Genomic DNA, 25,467 nt, shown 5'->3' with positions numbered 1-25,467 from the left:
GAGAGGTAGGTTTCATATTTTAATTTGATTTCTGCAGCTGGAGGGAGCTGAGATACAGCATGGGAATAGCCATGGGAATAGACAGGAGCGACATAAGGTCATGCTCACAGGCGTGCATGTTGGGCAACAAGCTCTGACCCCACTGTGAAAGGAGCTGCTCCACATCCTCAGCCTGGGGAGCTTCCCAGAGGACAGGTCATTGTCACATCAGCATGGTGAGGGCTCAAGTAGCCATCCACTGCATTGCTCTCAGAGCCTTCCATCCTCAACACCATCAGGATGCAGCCTTCCTTGTCAAATTATTTTAAGCAAAAACCAGGGTTTGAGACAGAAAGTGCTTCTTAACATGTGAGCTCTCAGCCCATGAGCAGAGTGAGAGCTACAAAAGCTACTCCTCCACAATGTTTAAATGATTAATTAACAATTTCCAGAAAGCAATTTATAAAAGAAAAAGGGCAGATCTTCAAAACTATCAGCTTGTAAATGAAGTAGAGCCAATTCTCTGGCAAACCTTCTAACAAGGTTTCACATTATTTGTTTTATGCTTCCTAAAGATCTGTCCCTAGCCTAAATCCCAGCAGGAGGAGATGCCATTGGAGTTTGATTACATTCCACCTATGGGAAACATTTAAGAAACAGGAATCTGAAAAAACCTGACAGCTTGGTCTGAAAAGAAAAAAAAAAATTAAAACAATAATCTGATTAAAGCAATGATATGAATGTACTGTACCTCCCAACCACAGGTTTAAAACATTACCTTCTTACAAGTCTCAAGGCAAAGAGCCAAATTGTCTTGTGAAGCAAATAGAATAGTTATACCATCAATTTACAACACACATTCAGCATTCAGGCCTATGGCTTAAGTAAATAGTTATGAGACATGGCATTTTAAAGGGTTTTGGTGCCTTGTTTTAATCTTTTTTTGCTTTTATATGTACTAGACATGCCACATGCTGTGCTGAAAACCCTTGTGATTCAGGACAGGTTTTATCTTAGAAATAAGCTATGGTTAGTGTTCCAAGGGATTAGCACATGGCCTGTACTCTCCTGGCTGTGGTGTTTGTGTTTGCACACCCACCTCACAAACACCTCCCAGGACCCCAGCAGATGCTGAGGCACATCTCACATTGGCCAGGAGGGTGGGCATGAGTTGGGGATGTGCACAGCAAAAGCAAAAGGGGGACTCACTGATCCACAGCCACGGCACAGGAACCTGCTGCCATCAGCAGAAGTGTGAAGGAGATGGAAAGAAAACTACAGGCAGCCTCCTCCAGGTATAATTCTTTAAATCTGGGAAACCCATCTAGCTGAAATATCTTTCTCTGCAGGAATAGGGCAAACAACTCTTGTATGTTCAGCTGGGACGCCTGAACGATGGACTAGGTAGTGGAGGAAAAACACTGCATTAAAAGATGAGAGGAAAAACTACGCATTCCCACTTTTCCCCCTTCTGATACCCCTAAATCTGGTACCCCTAAACCCCAGGGTTCTTTAACTGACCGTGATGAGACCCAACCTCAGCACTCAGGGAGGAGCTCCCACTCCCACAAGGGGCTGCGAAAGGAACAGTGAGCACCACTGACTGTCTGGAGTCAGCACCATGTCCTGCTCTACACAGTGGAGAGACTTGCCACTAAAGAAGCACTGAAATATGTAATCATTTGAAACATTCAAGTGCAACAAAATTATCAATGAAACTAATTAAGAATCTTGAGATAATAAGCACTGATGACAAAATGTTCCACTCTAGTGCCTGCCATCATGCAGTCAGGATTTATAATATCAGTCATTTATAAAACTTACACCCTGAAGGATCTCAGTACTATTTCCAAACATGTGCCTCCACATCCACATAGTCCTGCTCCCCAAGGTGACTCGAACTACTCATGCACACCCAGCAAAGGTTCCCAGTTAGGGGTGAGGACTTCAGACCATGATGACAGAAATACAAATATAAACGGCACGGCGAGGGGAGAAGCTGGGAAGCGCCAGCTTTGGTGTCTGCAGGCCCAGATCCTGAGGTCTCAGCCAAGCCAGCTGTATCACAGGCACCCAGAAGTGCAGGCCACAGGAAGGTGAGACAACAGTGCACAGAGCAGACTTGGGGGTCACAGACTCAAAAAAAGAACGGGGCGCCAGTATTTTACGTCCTGGGATTTTTCAGCAGTTTAGGACAGGAAGTGAACTGGTGTCAGGCAATCAACACTGCAGATGGGTCTTTAAGCAGCCAACATGTAAATGGGTTTTGGCAAAGATACCGCAACTAACAGTCTTTTTTTTCTTTTTTGTGAGAAATGCCATTTTTAGGTACAGTCAGAGAAATGTTGCCTTCTGCCTGCTACGAGAAGGTGTACAGATGTCGACAGCGAGTTCAGGCGAGTGCCAGGTACTCGAGAATTGTCACTGGGTATGTGAGCTGCCTCACACTAACTCCAGGCTTTTGCAGGAGGCAGGTTTTATTTTCTGCTGAGGTTTCTAACGAGCCAGTTCTCCAGCAGACCTTGTCTCTGGGTCCAACAGCTCAGCACAGCCCGATTTTTATTTTGTTTTTAAGTTAAGCCATCTCTGCCAGGCCAGCTCCTCAGCGAGGGGAACAGTGGGTCCCTGTGAGTCACCCGCGCGGCTCCCGAGGAGCTGCCCATGAGACAGGTACCGCTAATCTGGAATGACGCCTGGTAACTGCAACATCTAATTTCAGACTCAAGGCACCAATTTCCCAGTCACTTTGTAGCTACACTGTGTTACCGTAACAGGCTCTCTGCACAATTATCACAACACTTAGTAAGTTACTCATTTCTGAAAGAGCCAAGAAACCTTGTAAATTATTTTCACTTTAAAGAAAACAGACATAGACGTAGTCCCCTCTGGAGTTAGTAAATAGCAGTTTCTAACCTATATTTTGTTTATTATTAATGTTTGACAAATAATATTATCATTAGAATTAAAATATCTTTGCTTCAAAAGAAAAAATTAATAAACAAGCAAGAATTTAAAACCCAGGTGCACATGCCATTGTGGCAGTGGCATGCATCAGGCACAGACACTTTGAATATTTTATACTTCATCATTTTTTTCTTAAATAATTAACTACCTTTAACTAGTGATTGTCCAGCCCTACCACTGCTGTGCGTTTAACTGCTTATTAACAGCTCAAAACCAGCTTTGGTGGTTCTGCTTCTCCTTGCTCTGATTCCAGGCTGTCTATAAGCCCTGCTTGACTTTCAGGTTAGAGATCTGTTTCCAGTCTCACTCTGTAATGGATGTAAATCCATTTTCTACAGCTTTGCCCCCTGCAGTAGACTCAAACAGCTCCAGTTAAGATCTCTAGTGTTCACTGGCTGGACCAGCATTCAGTCTAGTATCTCTCTGCACAGTGGAGAAACTGCTCGCTCCAGCTGGTGATGTGGGCTTATTTGATTCTCTGTTTGCCTTTTGCAGTGCAGAATGAAGAGTTAAAATTCCATACCGTGGTTTGATTACTGCATTGCTGCCAGAAATGCAGAACTGGACCAGAAGACAAGATGTACTGAGTCACTGAAGAATTGTACCCTTTGGACAACTAATTGAAATTAAACCTGTTCTCACAAAAGCTTTTAAAAAAAAAAGTACTACCAAAAATGACCTGGTCTATAATTATCACCTCATAGCATAGTCCAGTGTTGAAGGATATACAAGTGTACATATATTTAGATGCATAAAGATGCACATGAGGGCTTGATAGTGTTTGCCAATGCAGGCACTGCTTAGAATTTGCATATCTGCATGTACACAACAAGAGTCTCATGGCTACCACATTGCTCTGCAAAGTCTAAGTGGGATTAAAATTATTACTTCCTTAACCTGAAATGCTGAAAATGCAAAGGACAGTATTTGGATTTCTATTGAGTTTCAAGCAACCATTATAGCAATTAGCTTTGACTTGATAAAAGATCTGGTAACAATGTTTTCCTACAAAACAAAACCTTAACCCCCAACTTGAGGCAATGCTTCCCATCTAATTTCTCCTTGTGCCTTTATAGAACTATAGAAACAGAGAATAAATACATTGACAAAAGGATCTAACAACACTTACAAACACTTAACTGTAGTAACTGCAACACTTGAAACCTGAAGGGCACACTGAGCAAAACCAGGTCTGTAAGATAAGCTCAGTAAGACTTCACACTGGTGGAAAATTGCTTTTAGAATGCTCTATGCAACTCTAATACCCACATTTTTCCAAAGGATGTTAAAAACTCACAAGAGAACTTCTGAAAGCAGGCACACAAGAAATCAAACTTCCAAAAAATATATATAAGTAAATTTTTTAAAAAGAAATAATTTTAGGAACACACAGTTTTAATACAAGAAAACACTAGTAGGTGATATCACTGTGGTTTACAGGCGATATCCTAATCTTTATTTAGGAGAAGGATAATTAACTTTTGAGAAGAGATGAAACAAAACTGTGGTAAATTCACAAGAAACTTTTGCCAGAAAGATTCGGGTAAGAGGGCATGACATATTCCCCAGCTATTTATATGCAGGATGTCAGGACTGGTGGTGAGATGAACCCATACAGTAGCAATGGGGATCAAAACTGAGCCCAAATCCAAAGGTCACTCAGAACATTAAAAAAGTTCACATCTGAATGCTGTGGCCTGGATCTATCTATGGTTTTTCTTGTAAAATCAGAGCTGGAAAAAAAGCAGGACGTTTGCTTAGCAGCAAGTCTCTGTGTCCTTGCATTGTTCTCTCATTTAAGTGCACTGCTAAGGCTCCACTGATAGTAAAAGATTGATTTAAAAGACCATTCCACAACCTAAGCAAACAGTGAGCCTGGCTAATGTTACATATCATATCCTCTTGTCATTTACTGCTACTCTGTGTGTTTACTGTGCCTCTCACTCCCCCTCAGTACCAGCCCGAATTTGCAGCAGAGCAGCTGGCCCTCCAGGGTTGATGGCACAACTGCAACCCTGAGCCCAGCAACAGCAGCATCTTGATTGATTGTAAAATCACAACCCTGCTCTCAGTTAGGTTCTGAATCAAAACAACCTCCTCCCAAGGTTTTGGGTCAAGTCTTTGCAGATTTCCTAAATGAGAGGCACCTCTATATCACAAGGTAAACCTTACCTCTGGTAAGATCCAAAATTTAATCACATTATCTGCATTCCTCTATCAAAGCTCCTTCTTCTGTCCAACAGTGGTTATGAAGCTAGGTGGTGTGAACAAAAAAAATTGTCTCCACCTTTAATCTCTATCAGAAAAGCTCTCATTTTGCATGGATTACTCTTCTTATGTCAAATTCAGTACACAGCATGATGAAAACATCCATACTCTTCCCATTAGTATGGCAGGAAAACTTAATGGAGTGTGTTATGTTTTGCTTTGTCCTTCTCTTACCATTTTTTGAATTACTGGTTTTGTTTTGTGCTCCTAGCCAACATGATAAGTATTGCTCCTTTCCTTCAAATAACTGGACTGTGAAAAGAAAGAGGTGTGTCTCTGGAGCCTGATTCTTGGTTTCACTGAGGTCCTACCAGGGCAGCAGAGACAGGCCTTACCACAGTTGCAAGCCCTCTTTTGTTAACATAACAGCAGAAATGAGGTGATGATAATCCTGCTGCAGGTGAAGGATGAGGCTTGATGGTCCATTCCCATTACAGGAACAGGAAAGAGGGCATAAATGTAAACTGAGAATCTGGCTTTGCAGTTACCGTGGATACAGTTTGTAGGATTTATATTTTTAATTAGAGCAAAAGGTAGAAACCTCCACTGTCTAATGAAAACAATATGTTAAACAAGGTTTTGTCCAATATTTTAGAACACCAGAATTTGCAACAATGGAACAATTAAAAAGATTACTAAAGCATTTTGTTTTGCTTGTTCTTCTTGGGATCCTTCATGTTCAAGTCAGGAAAGACATTTTATGCCACCTAATTAAAACAACTGAGAGGGTTTTGGTTTTTTTTTTGTTTGTTTGTTTTTTTAAACACATACACTAATTTATTAATACAAAGGAGTCCTGTGTCCTTGGTTGTACACAAGATTAGACTGAACAATAACATACCTCATAGACAATACCTCTTTTTCCCCCACTGCAGAGTGAAGAAGAGTATGTTTTGTAGGGACTACTCAAAACACTCTGAGAAACAGTTTGCATTTCTGTCCTTGCAGAGGGTGATGCCTGTACATCCTTCAATTTGTGCACACCAATAGATCTGTTGACTTTGTGTTTTGGATCTCTGATGAAAATCACTGCATTTTTATATAAGCATATTTATATACTTAAATCTATGGGGGAAACACCAAATGATCTTTCAAAGGATTTCTTGTGGGACATAAGTTAACCAGAATATGCAAATACTGTTTTGTGAGTTCTCTATTTCCCATGCCAAAACTTTTAAATTGTCTGTGCCTCCTGAAGACAAAGGACCATTAATATTACAGGACTTGTAGGTACTTTTAGAGGTTAGTATTTATGTATTGTTTGCATGTTAACAAATGAAAAGTGCTAAAATATCCCAGACTATTTAGAAAAGATACGGTATCTTTGCTCCTGCTGAAACAGGTCTGTTGTGCTCAAGTGGCACCGGGTTACCAAACCTAAAGAAAGAAAAATCAGTCGTGTGACAGTTACTGTTCGGGTTAAACATTGTTGAAACCTGTAGGTAAAGCAACCACTTGGTTCTGTAATGGAGCTTATCTGCTCGTTATATTTATCCAGAGGGACAACTCAGGAGGATTGCAGCCCCTGTGCAAAGCTGCAGGCGACTGCTGCCGTACAAAATGATCGGCAAGGTTTTGTGCATATCACCTGTGGGCAGAGTGGTTTGTCAAGGCAGCGCTCTGCACAGAGCTGTGTGCTCAGGGAAGAAGTAAAGCAATCAGAAAAGGAAAACAAAGGAGAAAAGAAGCACCAGGCGCCGTCTCAATACAGCAGACACGGTTTGGCGAGGGACTGCCACAGTCCATGCCGCTCCACAGAGCGGTGAGCGCAGGAGCTCCCTATCCTGCTGCTCAGTTCCTGCTGGGATGGGCAAAAGGAGACTGTGTACAGTCCTTGTAAATAACTAGGGTCACTTCAAAGATATTTGGTTCTATGCCAAACAACCCAAAGGCCCTGAAATTTCAGCCAGCAGTTCAGCTCACCACAGGTGAGCAATGTAAACAGCCAGCAAATTATGACATGGAACAAAATCTGACAAACGTTGGCATCTCTCTCAGCTGACAACGTGGCCACATCCACAGGGGTGCACCTTTCAGTGTGGGAGTTCAAACACGCCTTTGGCAAGGGATTAAGCACGCCCAGTTTGCACCCAGATTGTGCATTTTGTCTCGCACTGAGCTTGCTCAGGCAACAGGCAGTATTTTAGGTAACTACTACTTCTTGCTCCTCAAATTTCCATAGGAAATTGCTTGTAGTCATGACTTTCTTATTGCAGAAGGTATCAAACACATACAAGACACTATCTGAAGACACCCGTGCAACTGGTGTCAAGCTGTACCACTTAAGGCATGTTTTCAGCACCCACCTAAGACAGCCTGGCAGTGCATATTTGTCACAGCCAGGGAGTAAAATGCTTTTAAACATCATCTTATTTCCCCAGTGAATGCTCCTCCCAGCAGGGATCTCTGCGAGCTGGTTTCTACTAAGCACGTTGAGCAAGATCACTTCTAAATAATAACTTCTCCCAGAACTTGATTTCCTTGCCCTAAAGCCTGGTGACAGATATCTGAATGCTGGGATGCCATCACCATAAAGTACCTACAGCTCAAAGCAAAACATGCTGGAACAGGATGTGATACCCTGGACCACCCCAGGGGTCTGGCAAAAAGCCAAACTTGGGATCAACACATCCAGAGACTTTGGTGGTGAAATCCAAAGAGTTTGAACATTTCTGGAACACCCATCACAAGAAAAGCTGGTTGTGAAGATGTACTTTTCTAGAGTGGAAGGGAACAGTGTGAAGCTTAGAGAGTGCTGTAATTCAACAAACTGCAAAAGAGTAACTGTGTTCTCGTGGAAAAACAGTGGAAAAACTCACCTTTGGGTGAAGGGGCATTCATACAGCCTGAAAATTGTGCAGTGAAATTCAAGTAACCCCTTGTGACTACTCCCCCATCTTCCCTGATGTTGAAACAACATCAGAGATATCTGCCAGTGGTACTTAAATGCTTGTGTTTTTCACATTAGAGAGGCAGGAGTTTTGGACCCCCTGATTCCTATACTTACATACCGTTGGAAATTAGCATAAACATCTCAGCTGGCTACCGATGTGATTAAGATGTGCCTCCACTTTGCAATTTTTTCTTTGAAACAAAGCAAAGGCTTTCATTTGTTAAGTGAAAATTCCCCAGTGGAAACCCCTCTCTCTTTCCCTCCCATTTCTGACCCCATATTGGGCACTTTAATCTAATTTTGGTTTGAGGTTTTAGAAGCTGAACGCTGCTTCTGAAGATCACTGAGGGAAAAGAAATCACTGGGAGGAACACCACACTTTGAACTGAACGTCCCTGGCACAATGCATATTGGAAAAAGAAAGCACTAAGAACATTTCCCAATCAATGTAGCTGTATTTTTCACTACCAGTTAGAAGGAATGGAAACCTATGGTAAATAATGCTGCTTTGTACAAGTCCAATTACCCTGAATGATAAATTGCCTAATTATTTCAGCTCTAGAATCTTACCCAAGTTCTTTATCCTTTTCTTTGTAGTCACTGTCTGCAGAACAAGAGCGTTTGACTGTTACTAATTAACAAGATAGAAAGATGCAGGACATTTAGTAAATTCACTTCTGTTTAAATCCATCTTACATTATTTTTCCCCACTAAAAGGAAAAAAAATAATAATTTATTTAAAAGCTGCTCTGATGGAGGAAATTTTTCCCCATGACTACTCTATGATATTAAAACAGTCAGCTTTTGTTTTTTATGCTTTCTAGAATGCCAAAAGATTAAAGGCACAGCAAGGATAGATTAACACTTTGAAATTAGCTGTAAAGTTTTCTACTTATCAGGCTATTAGATCTAAATTCATGACTGCACAAAATCGTCTTCCTATTGTATCCTGAGTGCATATGAACTTGAAACAAGTTTCAAAAAGCAAGAGCTTTTAAAAGTGTTTTGTTCCAGTTCACTATGCAATGACTTTTTGACATCATGTTTCTTCCTTTTTCCTTCATTTAGATCAACAACAGCAGCAAGGGGTTGTGGATAATAGCCCCATCTTCACACCTTCTTCACTTCTCCATTTTCTTTAAATTTAAAGTGTAGCTAGGAGTATTGAAAAAGATATTAAAGTTTATGCAAAACCTCTATTGAACCAGAAGATCAAAATAATCTTATTGTATAATCTTATTGTATTCCATCTTTAAACCTGATGATATGTAAAGCATTAAAAAACAAACAAAAACCCCCCAAACCCTTTTTTCCCTCCTGAGAGTCTTCCCTGAAATCCATTTTTTAAGATTTGCGTAAAAGCAGAATATTTTACATATAAAATAATACGAGTATTTTGTTGAATTCTGAAAGCACAGCTTCCATACAGGTGGAAAACATTGAGTCAACAGGGCCAAAGAGTGAATTGCTTACACAATATGCCTTAATGCGCTATGCCTCAGTGACAGCCAGGGATGATAATTCCTTGGACTAAGAAAGTAATCGAGTTCTCAGTCTCACTACATCTGAGACCTGCCTAAGGATGGTAAGCATGCAAGCATCTATATATCTACTCAGTCTTGGTTAAAACCCCAGCATTCCAGTCCATACAGGCAACTTCTGGGCATTTCTAGTGTAAAAGTTTGAGGTCTCCCCTGATCAAGACCCCAAATGCCTATCGCAGTGGCCACTGCAGGGGTGAAATTCCACTTCTGGCCAGACTGTTTGCATAGAAACCCTTGTGGGGTACTGACCAAAACATTCAAAACATGACCAGTTATACTGAGGTACAGGTGGACTTTATTGCTTTAGAGGATTTGATTTTGGGAAAGTCCCATAACCTGTCTTACAAAACCCAGACATCAAGTTAGTTAGCAATAAGTAAGATTACAGCCATGGACTTCAGGAGAGCTAACTTCAGCCTCTTCAGGGATCTTCTTGGAAAAATCCCTTGGGAGCAGGCCCCACAGGGAAGAGGGGTTAGGAGGATCCCTTCCTCCAGGCTCAGGAGAGATGCATCTGAATGAACAAGAAATTGAGCAAGAGACCTGCATGGATGAATAAAATCTCCTTTCATTACTCAAGCACGAGCAGAAAGCAGGAGATGCAGGGTCAGGCCGCTTAGAATGAATATAAAGAGGTTATCAGAATAAGTAGGACTAAGACAAGGAAGGCCAAAGCTCATCTAAGGGCAAGAATTAAATCTGGCCAAGAACATCAAGGACAACAAGAAAGGCTTTTTCAAATACATCAGTAACTAAAGGAAAACAAAGACAATGGGCAGAAATTGATGCACAAGAAATTCCACCTGAATTTGAGGATGAACTTCACTGTGCAGGTGACGAGGTACCAGAACAGACTGCACAGAGAGGGTGTGGAATCTCCCTCACTGGAGATATTCAAAAACCATCTGGACACAATCCTGTGCCACATGCTCTAAGATGGCCCATCTAGGATGCTTGAACAGGAAGGCTGGACCAGAGCCCCCTCTGTGGTCCCTTCCAGCCTGACCCATTCAATAAATATTAGTGAAAAATTGTTCTCTGAGCCAGTAAAATATATTAATTAATTTGAAATGGAACAGTCTTCAGACAGGATGTGTTTCCTATGTTTCTTTGTGCTTTCCTGACTACTCCATTTGCACTAGTCTTTCTACCTGGTGCAGTAAGGAAATGTTCACCCATATCACCGTAAGACCACTACATTTCTAGAGCAAGGGCACACCCAGAAATACCACCTTTCCTTTCTTTCCGTGTTAAAAAAAAAGCGTAAGACGAATCAAGGCAAACAATACAAAAGCCATTTCATGCTGATTAAAAGTACCAAAATCATATTGTTAGAAATGTAAATTATTTAAATACATATGTTCTGCCAGGGTGGTAAAGAAGGAAAAAAAAAAAAAAAAAAAAAAGTAGAGAAGGTCACAAGAAGTTCAGTCTACCCAAAACTACTTTACATAATCATGAAATGCAAACTAATTTCCACTCCTTCTGGCACCAGCTCATTCAGCCTTCCCTTTGAATGCTTATTGACAAATAAATGGACTGGTTACTTCCTATTAATGCTTCCTAATTTATGTACATACCTGGAGGAAAAATTCCATTTTGACCTCACATTCATATAAGCTAAGATCATTTTTAGGCTATGAATAAGATGAATACAATTTTAATTTATTTTTGGTTGCTGCTGGGGATTTGCTGTTTCTTAATAAATTAGGCATGTGTTCTCCTCAGCTCAACTTTTGCACCTTATACATTTAATACGTGCAATTCAGGAGTCTGTGTGAAACTTTCAGATGAAAGACCTTCTTTCCTTCAGTCATTCTTCTCTCCCTCCTTCTCTCTCTCCTGCAAGCACAGGTGCACAAATAGGATTTGTTTTATCAACTGTTCCCCAATACTTCTCCTTTCTTCCTTTGCCCATAGAATCACAGAATGGTTTGGCTTGGAAAGGATCTTAAAGCTGATTCAATTCCAACCCCTCTGCCATCAGCAAGGATATCTTCACCAGACCAGGCTGCTCAGAACTCCATTCAGCCTGGTCTTGAACACCTTCCACGGATGAGGCATCCACAGCTCCTCTGGGGAGCCTGTGCCAGTGCCTCACCACCCTCACAGTAAATAATCTCACCTAAACCTACCCTCTTTCACTTTAAAGCCATTGCCACTTGTCCTGTCACTACAGACCCTTGTAGAAGGTCCCATGGAAAGTCCTTATCATGAAAGTGGCACTTGTTTTCAGAAATCTCAAGAGTCACTATTGTACTTAAAAGGAAAAATGCTGTTAAAGCAAGATTTTACTCCTTGGTCTTGAAAGCCTCTCAGAAGCAGACAGTTCAGTAGAGATTCCTGCAGAAGAGGAGGATGCCAGGGCTGGGCCAACACCTTCCTGCTCTGAAGAATCTCCCTGTCAGTCTGGGGACACAGAGAGATCTCATCCCAAATGAATGTTAACTAACATAAAGCTTGAAAATGCTTCTCTGTTTAGCTTAGTAGTTAATATTTCCCAGGAGACAAGTTCCTGCTTGATGAATTCAATTGGCTGCTAATGCTGAGACAGTGTGGGGTCCTGACACAGATATCCAAAGCCACCCTCTCATTTGTAAATTCTTTCAAGGGCCAGATGATTTAGTTTTTCTGTTTTTTTGCATTGAGGTTGTGCCTATTGCTGGCTGATCTCTTTCTCTGCTAAGTATTTATCATACAGCAGTACATAACTTATGGAAACTTTTAGTGCCTAACTTCCATGAGAAAAAAAAAAATTAGTGTAATACCTGTTATTATTGGCATTATATACCAGTAATAATTCTGGGCTTGACTCCTACTTCACATTGAAAAACTCCTGAGGGGTAGACAGGCTGCCACTCAAAGAACAGGCACTTACACCTGTGAAGGCATTCCCATTCCTGAGAAGTCATGGCATGTTCACCTCTTTTCGTACCATATGTATCACTGGCTTGCCTGGTGAGAGTATGTCCCTCCCAAAGTCATGGAGAGGAGCAGTGGTGATATTTTCTGTGGCTTGGGCTTATCTCCTTGCTCCCTTCTACAAGGCTCAACTGCTTGGTGCAAAAATTGGATCTACCAATTCTACCTGGGACTTTGTTCCACCCTGCAAATGATGTAAACTATCGGCAGCTAAAAGGTTAACACTGATACGAATATAAAAATTGGACATTGTTTTGGTATTAATTTGGTTTGCTTTTTCCCTGGAGGAAGCTTGTTAATCACCATATATAGGAGCAGGTAGGATATGAATCCTGAAGAAAATTTTAACCAGTTTCTTGCTCAGCAGTTATATATTTCCTTAAATTAAAAGTAAATATGCTCTTTTCTCCATAAAAGCTTGAAATGTAAAGGGGGAGAGGAGGAGAAGGAATAGAAATACATGGAAGATGCATTCTCCCCTTTACTTCCTCTTTAAACAAATCTGTCTAATTACATTTAAAGTGCTGCATTATTAACAACTCCACCATTAAATGTTCCATGTCACTAGAAAAATTTATTCTTTAACATGAACCCTGCAGCAGTGATAGTGGGTCAATTATTATGAGGACGGCAAAATACCAAGAAAATTCAGGGGTGAAAATGAATATCTGTCTAGCATACATTACCTGAAACTCAGCTTTGCTCAAGAATAGCAATAAGGCAGAATCACTGAGCAACATGTGACATTGCAAGCAAAAGACAAATTAGTCTTCATGGGCAAGAAACTGGTAGGCCTGAACAAATGGAAAAATAAAAGGGTTTTGTTTTTCTCTTTTCTTTTTATTTCTTTTACTTGGTTGAAAAGGAGTAAATGAACTCTGCAGTGTCAACAGCAACAAGTTCCTTGAAATAAAGACACATTAATCATCTCAACACCACCTCATTCCAGGCCACCTATTCTCACCTGTGAAAAGGATTTTCCTAGGAAAGAAGTAAGGTTTGGAAAAGTCAAGGAAGAAGTATAATGTCAAGATATAACTGGGGTTTAAAATGTGGAATTTGTTCCTATAAGTTAACTGCAGACTTTTCAAAATAGCAAAGCCAAGCCATTCCTAAAAGGTATCCTGACTTACCAATTGATTAACTGAACTCTTTGCATATCATAAATAAGCTGGCTCTCCAGAAAGTCTTTACTGTCTTTGAAAGTCTTTATCTCCTTTGCAGAGCAGGCATCTGTAAATACAGTGTAAGAACTACAAATGGCAAGCAAGAATTGCTCTCATGTGGATCCTGGCTGGTCATGCTCTCCCTGCCTGCTTCAGCCAAAGGGTGACTGTGGCTGCCTCCAAAGCACAGCTTCTGCAAAGCAGGAACAAGCAACAGGGATCTTCTAGACAGGCCTCCAGGACAACATCTCTGCCTGGTGCTGGGAGGGTGCCTGGGGCAGTAAGCCACCTGTGCAAAGAGATATCGGCAAAGGCTCGCGCAATGAAAAAACTGAGCCCATGCTTTTCCACCTCGGTGCTTCCCCTCAGCATTTGAGCCTAGGAACAGGTTTGGGGCAAAGTGGAAAAACACTTGGCAAGCTTAGACTCATGACTTTTCTCAGGATTCCTCTCTTTATACAGCAGAGACACAAGATGGTAAAAAGACCAAAGCCCTGCGTCTCAAAGGTGCTTAAGTGGCTGAAATTCCAGAAGAGTTAGAAGTCAAAGTAACCTCTGCCCAAGAGAAGTGACTTTAGGTCTCTTGAGCCCAAAGCCTGCATTTCAAATCAGTATATTCTAGATACTTACAGCAGAGGAGAAATTCAGGGAAAGACTTATTGTCTTCTACCTTAGCTACCTTTGCCCGGTATGTACAGAAGCACCATAGGACTGAGATAAATAACTGATTTCAGACACTGAGCAACTGCATGAAGAACTGTAGGAATATAACCTAACAGTACTCAGTCTCTACGTGTTTAAAAGCATCTCTCTATTTGTTTAAAACAAAACTGATTGCTGACAGCTGACATTCATAACTGATGTGAGGCTCTGCAACACCTTCTTAAACAAATAGAAAAATCAAAGAGTGCCATTTCATTCAAGAGAATAAACAGCAACAAAACACATTATTGCCTGTGCTTCCTGGTTCTGTATGTTTTGTGTGTGCATGTGTATGCATGTGTAACAGCAACTCTCTTCTGTAGACTTTTTTCTGCACACTATTTACAATTCAGTTTCCCTTGATAAATGTAAGGCTTCACCGTCAGCAATATTTCCTTAGTAAAGCTTAGTCTCTGTAGTTGCAAGCTTCTGAGAGCACAGTGCCTTGAGATACCGCATGAAAGGCACCAAACTCATGCAAATTGTTGTAGTAATTCCCTGACAGTGACATCTCTCTGACTTTCACCTCTCATTTTCACTAATGCTCAAAGAAAATCGTCTGTGCTACCAAGGAGACTCTCTGCATAGACTGCTTAAAAATCTAAACTACTCAATCAGGCACAGAGACACCATAAAAATGGTCCTACCTCTCTCTGCTCTGCTCTAGAAATTTTATGGGAAGGGAAAATTTTGAAATGGCAAAATCTCTTTTCAATAAGCCATCTCCATTAGACTGCAGAGGTGTTAGTGAAGGAGCTTTTCAGTGTGAAGAACAGAATCAAAAGCCAGTGTGAAGTTTAGTACGATTCCACTCAAGTCAGTGATGACAATTGCCCCAGATGAGCAGCTGCCACACCCATTATGTCTGATGAATTACCAAAATCATTAATCATAAATGAGGAGTTTATGCATCAGTCCAGTTCAACCTGGGCTATTCACAACTCACCACACATAGCAGTTAAAAAGGAATTAAACAGTATTTTTTCATAAACAAAATTATGGATTGCAATGACTTTGGAGTAGCATCATTCAATATTTTTGACATGAAAGAATACAGATGAAACATTCTGATCAACATTTTCAATTGAAAATATTCCTGGGCCCTAAAGCTATACAAAACCAAGTATTTATAGGAACTGGAAGATGTCTTTATATCAAAGAAAAATCTCCAAGTCTCCATTTAAATAGAGAGAGAGTATGGCAGGACTTTGAAGTTTCTTTAAACTTCACAGTCGCTAGACAGAGGTGAAAATATTGGTAAGTCACACCAGCACTGAATTGTTACTCTAGTACTTTGTGTGGATAGGAAATTTGATGGAGTAGAGACATGCTGTGTCTTATCCTGCTCTTCATTCCTCTCACACTGATGTTTCTAAATGTCATATCAAGCAGTGATAAGTAAGAGTAGTACAAAGCTTTTTTAAAATAGAAGGGAAAACACAGTTAGTCTTGCAGTCTCCAATGAATACCTTATAGTAATAGCTGCTCTTTCATGCATTCATTTTTATTTACTTCTCCTGACTCCTGCGCTCTCCTTCACCTTTGTCAGAGCTCCTGAAAGATTCCTAGGCATCAGCAGCAAGGACTAGTGAGCTGCTACTCTGTCCCTCACCAGACCTGAAGCCTTACATATCAGTGCAGCAACACATACCAGATTCTTTAATGGTGAATGCAACTTTTTCCTGTGGTACTTTTAGTAACAACAGGTGTTTATAGATATGAGCTAAAAATCCCCAAAACTTGTAGCACCAGGTCTGCCCGTTTGTTAATGCAAGGCTTGGTTGTCTATTACTGAGAATATGCAGTAAATTATTCCTGAAGGTGAAATTAGAATTCAGGGAGCTCTTGCTCCAGGCTTTTCTATGCTCTGCACCATCAAGTATGGATTTCTTTATTGCATTGAGACAGGGAATATCATTCTCATACCTCTTTTGCTCTCCTTAGCTGCCCCAAGCATGCATGCTTTCCCCCTGGCTCAAGAAAATTATCCAGTTTCACTAGTTTAACCTGCTGTGTTTACTTTGCAACAGATCAGGAGTACATACCTACAGCCACTCACCACATTTCACCTCAGTGTAACAAATAACTTCTTATGAGAAGTTAGCTTGATCACCTGTGTTTTTGCACTCTGTTTTGTGCCACTACTCTTCCTGTCTAAAATTATGCAGTCCAGTAAAACAACAACAAAAAAATAATTTATAATTGTGAATTATTCAGGCTTGAGAGCAGGGAGAAGAAAGGGAGAGAGACACTTAAACGCTAAAATGGGAATAGAGGTAAAAACGAGAGGCCTCACATTAAGGGAATCCCCAGCATGAAGAAGGAATTTTTCATGCCCTAAGCTCTGGGGCTTAGGACATAACACACAGAGAAGCTCAGAGCACACAGTGGCACTCAGAAGCAAGTGATCGTCTGCTCAAAAGGAATGTGTGCTCCAGGCTTGCTATGATTTTGCCAAGCACACACACACACAAACAATAAACAACTTGCTTTTACATTGATAAAATAATCAGTCACATGTGCAAAAACTGTTCCTAAATATGTCTTGTGAAGGGCTCTTTAAAAACTCTGCACAGGGATCATTTTTGACTGAAACGGAGAGGGTGAACACCACGGGTGCATTCTTTCTCACTTGGTGAATGTGGATAAAAAACATCTCTTTCACAACTGTATAGCCTCTGACAGTTCAGGGTTAGCCACAAATGCTGTAAAAATAATCTGGTCTTGAAATAGCAGCCTTTCTTTTTTTTTCCCATGCCCTCCTTTACTGGTATATACCAGGCTTGGTTCTCAGCTGATGCACATCACCATACCTGTACTAATACCAAACATGCACCAGTTTAACCCATCTGAGGATCTGACCCCTCTCTGCTGTCCCAGATCTGTGGTCTCTGCAGAAAGTAATATTATTTTATACAGACACAGCGGTAGGCGTCCTGCCCCCACTAGTTCATATTTAACTCTCTTTTCATCTTGTTTATTTTGCTTTCATGGTATCAAAGCAAGCTGCACACCCAGCAACAAGCTTGCAGCAAATAGGTGCATCTTATTTTTAGCAGATTGCCCTTCACAGAGCACACACTATACTCCCAAGGGATTTATGAAGAGGGTCAGGTCAAAGTCTCCGTAATTTGAATTTTTATTTGTGAGTTAGAAGAATTATGCTTGTCTTTTCCACTACAGTTGGAGCACACACAGGGATTCAGAAGTAGTATGGGAAGATGCAGTGTATGGTGGCAAGTAGTCACCACTCAGTACTTTGTCTCTCTGCTTCCCCAGAGATTAAAAGCTCTGTACCCCCTTTCCCTACACCCTGATGACCCAGACAGAGGTGAGGGGGTAATGTCCTGCCCTCTACAATAACTGAGATTAGAGGCTTCTCCTACTTGCCAGACTCTAAAATGGGCCAGGTGCCTCTTCTCACTTTGAGGGAGACACCATGAAGCCTCTACACTGAGCTACCTATCAAGAAAAGACTTAAAAAGTCCTTTTTAGCAAGCAGATGAGGATGGTCCTGGAGGTACAAAGAAAAAGACGACAACCCATGGCTCACTCAGACACTGTTTTCTGAGAACACTTGCCTGGAAGTGCCATCTCCACAGTGTATTCAGGCTGTGTGGTGGAGATGGGCAGTGAGATCTCCCAAGACAGCTCTGAAGCAAATTTGGCTGGACACAACAGAGGTGGATAGCATGGTCCTGTCTCTCCTCGGGGTATCTGACTCCCAGCACTGGACCAGACACTTCCAGCACCTAGCTTTGTATCTCTGCACCACACTGCAGCAGTCTGCACCCCGCCTGCCCAGGGATCTCTAGCACAGCAGTGCCTCAGCTTTCTCCATCCTCTTTATGCTTTTCCAGCACACCCACCATGCAAGACAGACAAATGAGGATCACATCAAAGGCAGGGGTGTCTTCAAGTACAACACTCAGAGCCACCAAAACACTGCTGTATGCCCAGATGGACCAACCTTGCTCCATTACTGGTTATTACAAGGTCACCATGCTTTGTGTTTTTGACTGGTGTGCCAAAAAGCTGGAACTGTGCCTGTCATTTATAGCACCTTTTCTCAGATGGCTCTCACATGTCTTTATAAACTTTGGTAAATGAGTATATAAATCACTCTGTCCACCACCAAAGTACAATCATCTCTAGGATGATACACAGCAGCTGCTGTAAAAAATCAGAGTGCAGCTCCAAACCACAGATTAGGGCAATAAAACATGCTGCATCAGGCACCTGAAATGGTTGGAGGACAGAAGCAGGATGTGGTGGAGAGCATTTTGTATTTATAATTACCTGAGTATAAATTTGGCTGAAGGGGGTACTATGCTTAATACTTGCATATCTGAAAATCAAAACAGTCTTCCACCACATGTCAAAACAATCTGACTGTACCATTCCCCATGTTTTGGCCCTCTAAAGCCCTTCCTTTCTGAAAATTACCTTGATAAGAGCAAAGCTGATCTGCTGAGTACAAGCAATAACCTAATCAAATTTCTTAGCAAGTGACTTGATAACTAACTGTGAGCCTGTAGCTTCTGTGTCCCCTCCCTTCGTCTTTCTTGCATGACAACTGAACACAGCATCTATATATACCCAGCTCCAAAATAGCTTCTGCTCCCATAACTTGCAAACCGTTCACATAGATCTCATTTTCTAGGCTAAAAGTAGTTAATTGCAGTCACTAAGGGGACTGAACTGCTACACTCTTTTCCTTATTCTGGGATGGGCTCCTTGAGCAGTGTATTGCCCCCTCCCACCCCCTGCCAAATCATGAACTGTGTATAAAAGGCAATCTTTTGAAGGATGGGGCTGCACAGATCAGCTCTACAAATTTCCTGTTCTCAGGGGCTGCAGATGAATTGTTATCCTTCTCTCCCTCTCTTCTCCTTGGCCATACAGCCATATAGGAACCATCTAAAGCTAAACCTGACAACTCATAAAGTACAGGGAAGTTATTTGAAAGGTACTTCCAGTCAATGACATGGCACAGCACGGTTTGGGATGAGGACACCATTTTGAGTTGAGGCACCCACACAGACTTTGTACAGAGCAAAAATTCATTTGAGTGCCAACTCTCTGCACTGACGTCTCTGCCACAAGTGTCCCTAGCTTCATAACCTCTCCTAGATAGTGCAAAAGCTGAAATTATTAGCAAAATATTCATAGAGAACCAAGAGAGTCAAGAATTAAGCATTTGAATTTGATTATTATTGAAACATTACTAATAGTGAGTGGCAGCTCAGTGAGACCATATACAAGCCAGGGTCCATTTTGTTCTCCAGCTTGAATCAGAATCACACCCACTGCAGTCCTCAAGTGCACAGCAAGGCCTCCTTTAACTGGAACTGGACCAGACCAACTGCTCAAGGAAATCTGGTACACACAGAGCTAGACTTTAACTACCCCAGAATAAACTTCTGAGGTGCATAGAAAGTGTACCCAAGAGCCCCCACTACCAGCTGTGCTGGATGATGAATCTGTGCCTACATGGGCACACTACTTGTTTATATAGACATGGCCATATGCATGGACTCCCCATGTGGAATATCCTTAAGGAACCACACTAATGACTGATTGAACTCAGATTTCTACACAATTTCACAGAAATGTTTACTATTTCACATCCCCATCTGTAGAGAGATATGAATGGCATCACATACCTATCCTATTGGATACCTCTTCCAGCAATTTCCCTTTGGTTTCCTAGGCTGCCAGCTTTCAGGAATTGATGAGGAAATTAACCATATTTTCCTTGGGCCTGCATAGTAGGGGGTTCTGTGTGCAACTCTGCCCCCAGCATTACCCAGTAAACTGCCCATACTCCAGGCCAAGTTGCACCTTCACATCTTGGCAGGCCTTAAAAAAGTCAGCTGAACTCACCAGACAGGAGGGCACAATTAGGACTGCCACGTATGAATGAAACAAGTAAATAACTCCAGCTCCCGGAAACAAAAATGCCCTTGGCAAATGCAGATAGTGAAAGAGAAGTAATTTGAACACAGTATAAGAGAATTAGATACCACGATTTTTTTTTAAGCTTACACATATATTCTGCTGCTAGATATAAAAAAAAAGAAAAAAAGAAGATTTAAAACAAAACTTTGAAGTTTATTATTTGTAAGAACACTATTTATGTTACTACAAAGATTAGTAAGTAAAATTGACCACAAAAACAATAGAAGTATTTGTACAAGAGGAAAAAATATAAAAATGTAATTTTAAAGCCTGACAATGGCTGGTTGATTGCAATAATGTAACATTTTTTTTAAGGTTAAGCATTCCCTATGACACCAAGTTTCTAGGCCGTCTCTTGTGTTAATACATTTACATTGCCTTGTTCCCTGCACAAAGCCCCAGACCAGCATATCATACTCACATGTTTTGCAAAGAACTCGTCGACCTCCCAAAGCACCTTCTCCTGGCATTCTGGGTTGGTGGCCAGCAAGTAGGTGGCAAAGGACAGCGTGCTCGTGGTGGTCTCATACCCAGCTATCAGGAACAGGAAAGCTTGGCCTGCTATCTCATCCTCTGTTAGCGTCTTCTGAGCCTTTTCAGATGGGGCCGTGCCAACCGGAGGCGCTTCATCCTGTCTGAGAGCAGCAGATGGGCCGGGCACATCCCAGCACCCGGCTGCCAGGGAGTCGGCTGAGTCACAGGCGTCGAGCATCCACTGGAGAAAATCTCTGCGCCTCTGCAGAACACAGCAGGACAAGGAACATGAAGGATGGGTCACAGAGAAATGTCTTCCATGGGGGATGGAAGCAGAGAGCTACATCCTATTTATAGTACATGCTTGGCTTCTACAGAATGGCCACCAGCCTTTCACCAAAAGAGAAGGCTTCTATAAATCATCTGGAAATGCCACAACTAACAGCCTGTCATTGCTTTCTTCCCAGTGAGATGAGACTGATCTCCCCCAATTCACAACAGGTATGTTATGTATCCTTCACAGAGGATTGCTAATGGCCAGCTCTACACAGAGCTTATTTTATTCTTAGGCTGAATTCTTGGCACTTGCTGGGAATCAGGGGATTGACACAGACACTGTACATGCAGGCCCCATGTGCCCCTGCCAGATGGAGGCAGCACAAATCATGCTTGGAGGAGTTGCTCCATCTGCTTGGATGCACCATCCTCGTTTGCTCATATGGTCCAAAGCATGGAACTCACCATCTAAGTTCAGGGTTGCATCTTTCTGTACCAGCTTAGCATGACAGGGCTGAAATCTAATCTCAGTAAATTGGGACATCTTTTTATGAGAAAGTACAGTTATGAACACTTGTACCAAGATAGCCTCTTTTTTTAACAATTTTTAAAAAATGTATTTGTAGAACCATATTAAAACAGTAAGCATTCCCCTACGACAAAGCTTGTTTGGGTGGTTTGTCTTTGCAAAATACCCACTGAATAATTCTAGTGTTATGAAAACTGATTTTTTACACTAGTTTCTGACACAAAAGCTCTAATAAACAGACCTATGGCCAGGAGTGAGCTGACTCCAAACCAGGGCAGACAGCAAGCTTGATTAGGCTTTGAAATATAGCCCAAAAGGTTTGAATTGACTTTTGCGAGTGGGCATAATAGAATTGTGCTGAACCTAAGCCATAAGGCTGTGTGATTGATTTTCAATTCCTCAAATACCAACAGAATACATGATAGCTCAAGGACTTAGAAGTGACTGCGGTGCCAGAACATGACAACATGTGCAGTGGAATGGACAAAAGAACGGACCAAGCTTTTCTTCAAAAGATAAGAATATGCTGTAAACTGTATTTATCTGTTAAAAAATCCCAAAACATTTGAATGATTTCTTGGATCTGATGACTGATAGATAAAGGAGAAAAAAGAAGGGCCAGAGAAAAGGACAGGCAAACAAAATAAGAGTAAGGAAGAACTAATTAATTATAAATGTCAAACGACTTAATCAGATTATTTATTTTTCACATGACATGGGAAAAGAGAGCAGTGAGACAAGAAAACAAAAGAAATACTCAGTGTCCTGTGCTTAGCTCTGCTGCCAACAAACTGTTCTGATTGATCTACAGGCAGAGAGGAATAGTTATTTTGGGTTTTGAATAACACAAGGGATTGGCACAGTGCCTCCTTAACAGCTCCTTCCCTCCACCCCAGAGAACCTTTCCATTATGTACCTAGTACCCATGAGCATCTTTCACCCTGGTACACCCAAAAATCAATGCTCCAGATAGCAGCCAATGCCAGTCACCACCTGCTGAAGGACTCCACACATTCACCAGTCAGACTGAATCACCTCCAAGGCATAGGAGACGTGCTTTTCCACCAGTAGGTGAACAAAAAAACGTTACAGTGTGCTCTGCAAATAAGCTGTAGCTCTGGAAACACTTCCTTGAGCCTAGACTTACTCACAATTCCCACCAGTATGATAGGATACCTCTGCTCCATTATGTTCCTGTAGATTGGAGGAAGCAAGACTTCATGCAGACTTCAGCTGTGGATAGCTGAAAATCTCGTTTAATTTTTCCAGGAAGGAGAAGTTTATTCATGTCCTGGGAGTTCATGTATTGCACAACTCAGAGTCCAACTCTTTAGCATAGCTTTTGCTTCAGGGATTTCACTGGTATATTCATTCTTATTAGGCCATTTTTAAAATTAAAAACAAAAACAACAAAAAAAAACAACAAACAAAAACCAACCAAACCAACCCCAAAACCAAGACAGTCCTCTTCCAGTGTGTTCATTAGTGTGTGGATAAACCAATTCAAAGCAGCAATGAACCCCATCTGTAGAGACAGTCTCTTTATCTGCAAGACTAGCCACCATCACCTAAACTACCTTCATAACATAAAAATGTATAATTACATTCCTATTCAGTGGAGTTGTAGCACTGTTAGCCTCCTGCAGCTCAAAAGGTGTATCATTTGCTATGGTTCTGCATCCATCCTTCTCTAGCCGTGAATTTTCTTGTAAACAAACCCATTGCCCTCTAAGGGTTTGCTGTTCCCTGTCATGAGCTGTTAGACGAGCCTGGTCTTATATTTAGACAATACACTCTCTGGAGACCCTGTAAGATGTTTCTCCAGCCTTAAACAAAATCAGGTCCTGGCCTTTTACAAAGCACCGGGTTATTGCTGTGATAGCAAAGTAATAATCATAATGACTACTGAATAAAATTTCATTCATGAGAATTTTTGCTGAAAGCAAACTTAATGAATACTAGCACAAGTGAATATTCCCAGGAATGTGCTCTGAAATGCCTCTGTGGCCATTTTGAGGAGCTCTTTTTATTACTCACGTAATATATTTGGTTAGGAATTTAAAAGCTTGTCTTGTTGCAGGATCTGTTTTTAAGGTCATCCTATCCAGAAACAACTGGATATCTGATCTGTGCCATGTAATTTGCTCACAGGTGAGCAGGGGTTGCTAAGAGCAATGCCTTCATAAACAAACCTTGCAAAAACAACATTCATTTGTAAAAACAACTTGAATAATAGGGGGGAAAAAAGCATAACATTAGAGAGAAGCAAGCTTTCTTCCAAGATAATTCTACACAGTGGAAGAAGCAATATTTCAGCAAAGCTTCTCTTCCTTATGCTTTATTCTACTTCACTTTAGGCATCAGTATAGAGTGCCACATAAAAAAATCATCATCAACCCAAGCGAGAGAAAAAGATTTCCAGGGTTATAACAAGTCATAATGAAACATATTTTTTTCCGCACCATCAGGATGGAAAAATCGCTCTGATTCCAAAACCTAACAATGGCAATAGAGGCAAATACTAGCATAAACCCAAATATAATTGGATCGCTAAGTGCTAGAATAAAGAAAAAGGCATCTCATGAAAATTCACAGGGGGGGTTTCTCCACTTCAGTTGACAGCAGAAGGAAAAAAAAAAACACATTAAAAAAGGCTTTTTTTTTTTTAGTTTGACAACAGACCAGGTACTTACAGTGCCACTGCACAAAAATATTCTTTGGTCATCACATCCAGCTGCTGGCTTCCTTTTTCCATCAGGGATATTTGTTTGATTTTCCTCACAAAAAGCAGAAGCCCATAATAGCCTCCATCCTGTCCTCTGACGCTTGCATAGTTACGATACAATGGCCTCAGAAACAAATTCCTGCCACAAAAGAATGGCGTGCTAATGCGATGGACACTTGATTTGCCCCTGTACAACACAGACCCTGCCATTAAGCCAATGATAATTGAATGGAAAGCTACGATTTGAACAAAAAATATATAATTTGAATGTGGTGTGGGACAGGGTGAGTGTCTAACTTGGTGGTGACACAGACATCCCCTTTGAAATATATAATAAGACAAGCCCCGCTTACAGCTTCCCCAAGATAGACACCTTGCAATATATTTCCTGACACCAGTGTTCTGGGCCGTATCATTCCTCTCATTAGTCTCCTTAAACATCACCTGGCCATGCAGAGAAATCGCTCTGCACAGAGGCGTAACGAGCGGTGTGCTCCGCGCTGGAAGAATAGACGCGCGCGGTGCCGGGGAAGGCCAGGCCGCCAGAATCCACCTCCCCGCCTCAAATCACGGCTTTAAGTTTTACAGCTGTCAGAAGAAGAGAGATGTACTGCTCACACACGAGATGCAGCATGACTTTTCTCACAGGATGCAAGAGTCTTGGCAGGCAGGACTCCAGCTCTCACCATCCTAAACAGGGAGTTGTGGTTTTGTATCTAAGACTGACATGCCAGCTGACCTCCTGGCAAATTCACTGTGCTTTGGGGATCCAGGGGACCCTTGGTAGAGAGATTAAGGCTTTTGGGAGAGAGATTAAGCTGTTTAACTTCTCTGCAAGCTGCAGTAAAAAAAATACTTAAGGAAAACTACCAAATATATATCAGTTTGAATTTTAGTTCTTAATGTTTTCATTTCAATCATGTTTCCTGCAAATTACACTCAAATTTTGTACCGCTCTGATAGTTCAGATCTGCATTTTGAGTTCAAAGGAGCCCAGAAACTCAAAAATCTACTTTATGATGAGTTGAGAAATTAAAATAAATTATATAATTGGTCGGTAGTCT

The 25,467-nt window shown here is 41.3% G+C and overlaps 1 protein-coding gene across 3 annotated transcripts in view; it reads right to left on the bottom strand.

The window, feature by feature from the left end:
- LOC131592364 (thromboxane-A synthase-like) overlaps nt 1-25,467 on the bottom strand; it is a 229,298-nt gene that overhangs the window by 44,803 nt on the left and 159,028 nt on the right. For all 3 annotated transcript variants that reach the window (XM_058863822.1, XM_058863824.1, XM_058863823.1), the window contains one exon: nt 20,821-21,135. In XM_058863822.1, coding sequence (XP_058719805.1) covers nt 20,821-21,135 — 315 coding nt within the window. The remainder of the gene's footprint in view (nt 1-20,820; nt 21,136-25,467) is intronic.

The sequence above is a fragment of the Poecile atricapillus genome, chromosome W (assembly GCF_030490865.1).
Source record: "Poecile atricapillus isolate bPoeAtr1 chromosome W, bPoeAtr1.hap1, whole genome shotgun sequence".
Classification (NCBI taxonomy): domain Eukaryota; kingdom Metazoa; phylum Chordata; class Aves; order Passeriformes; family Paridae; genus Poecile; species Poecile atricapillus.
Note: the sequence above shows the minus strand (reverse complement) of the source record. Positions and strands in the feature narration are given on the sequence as shown.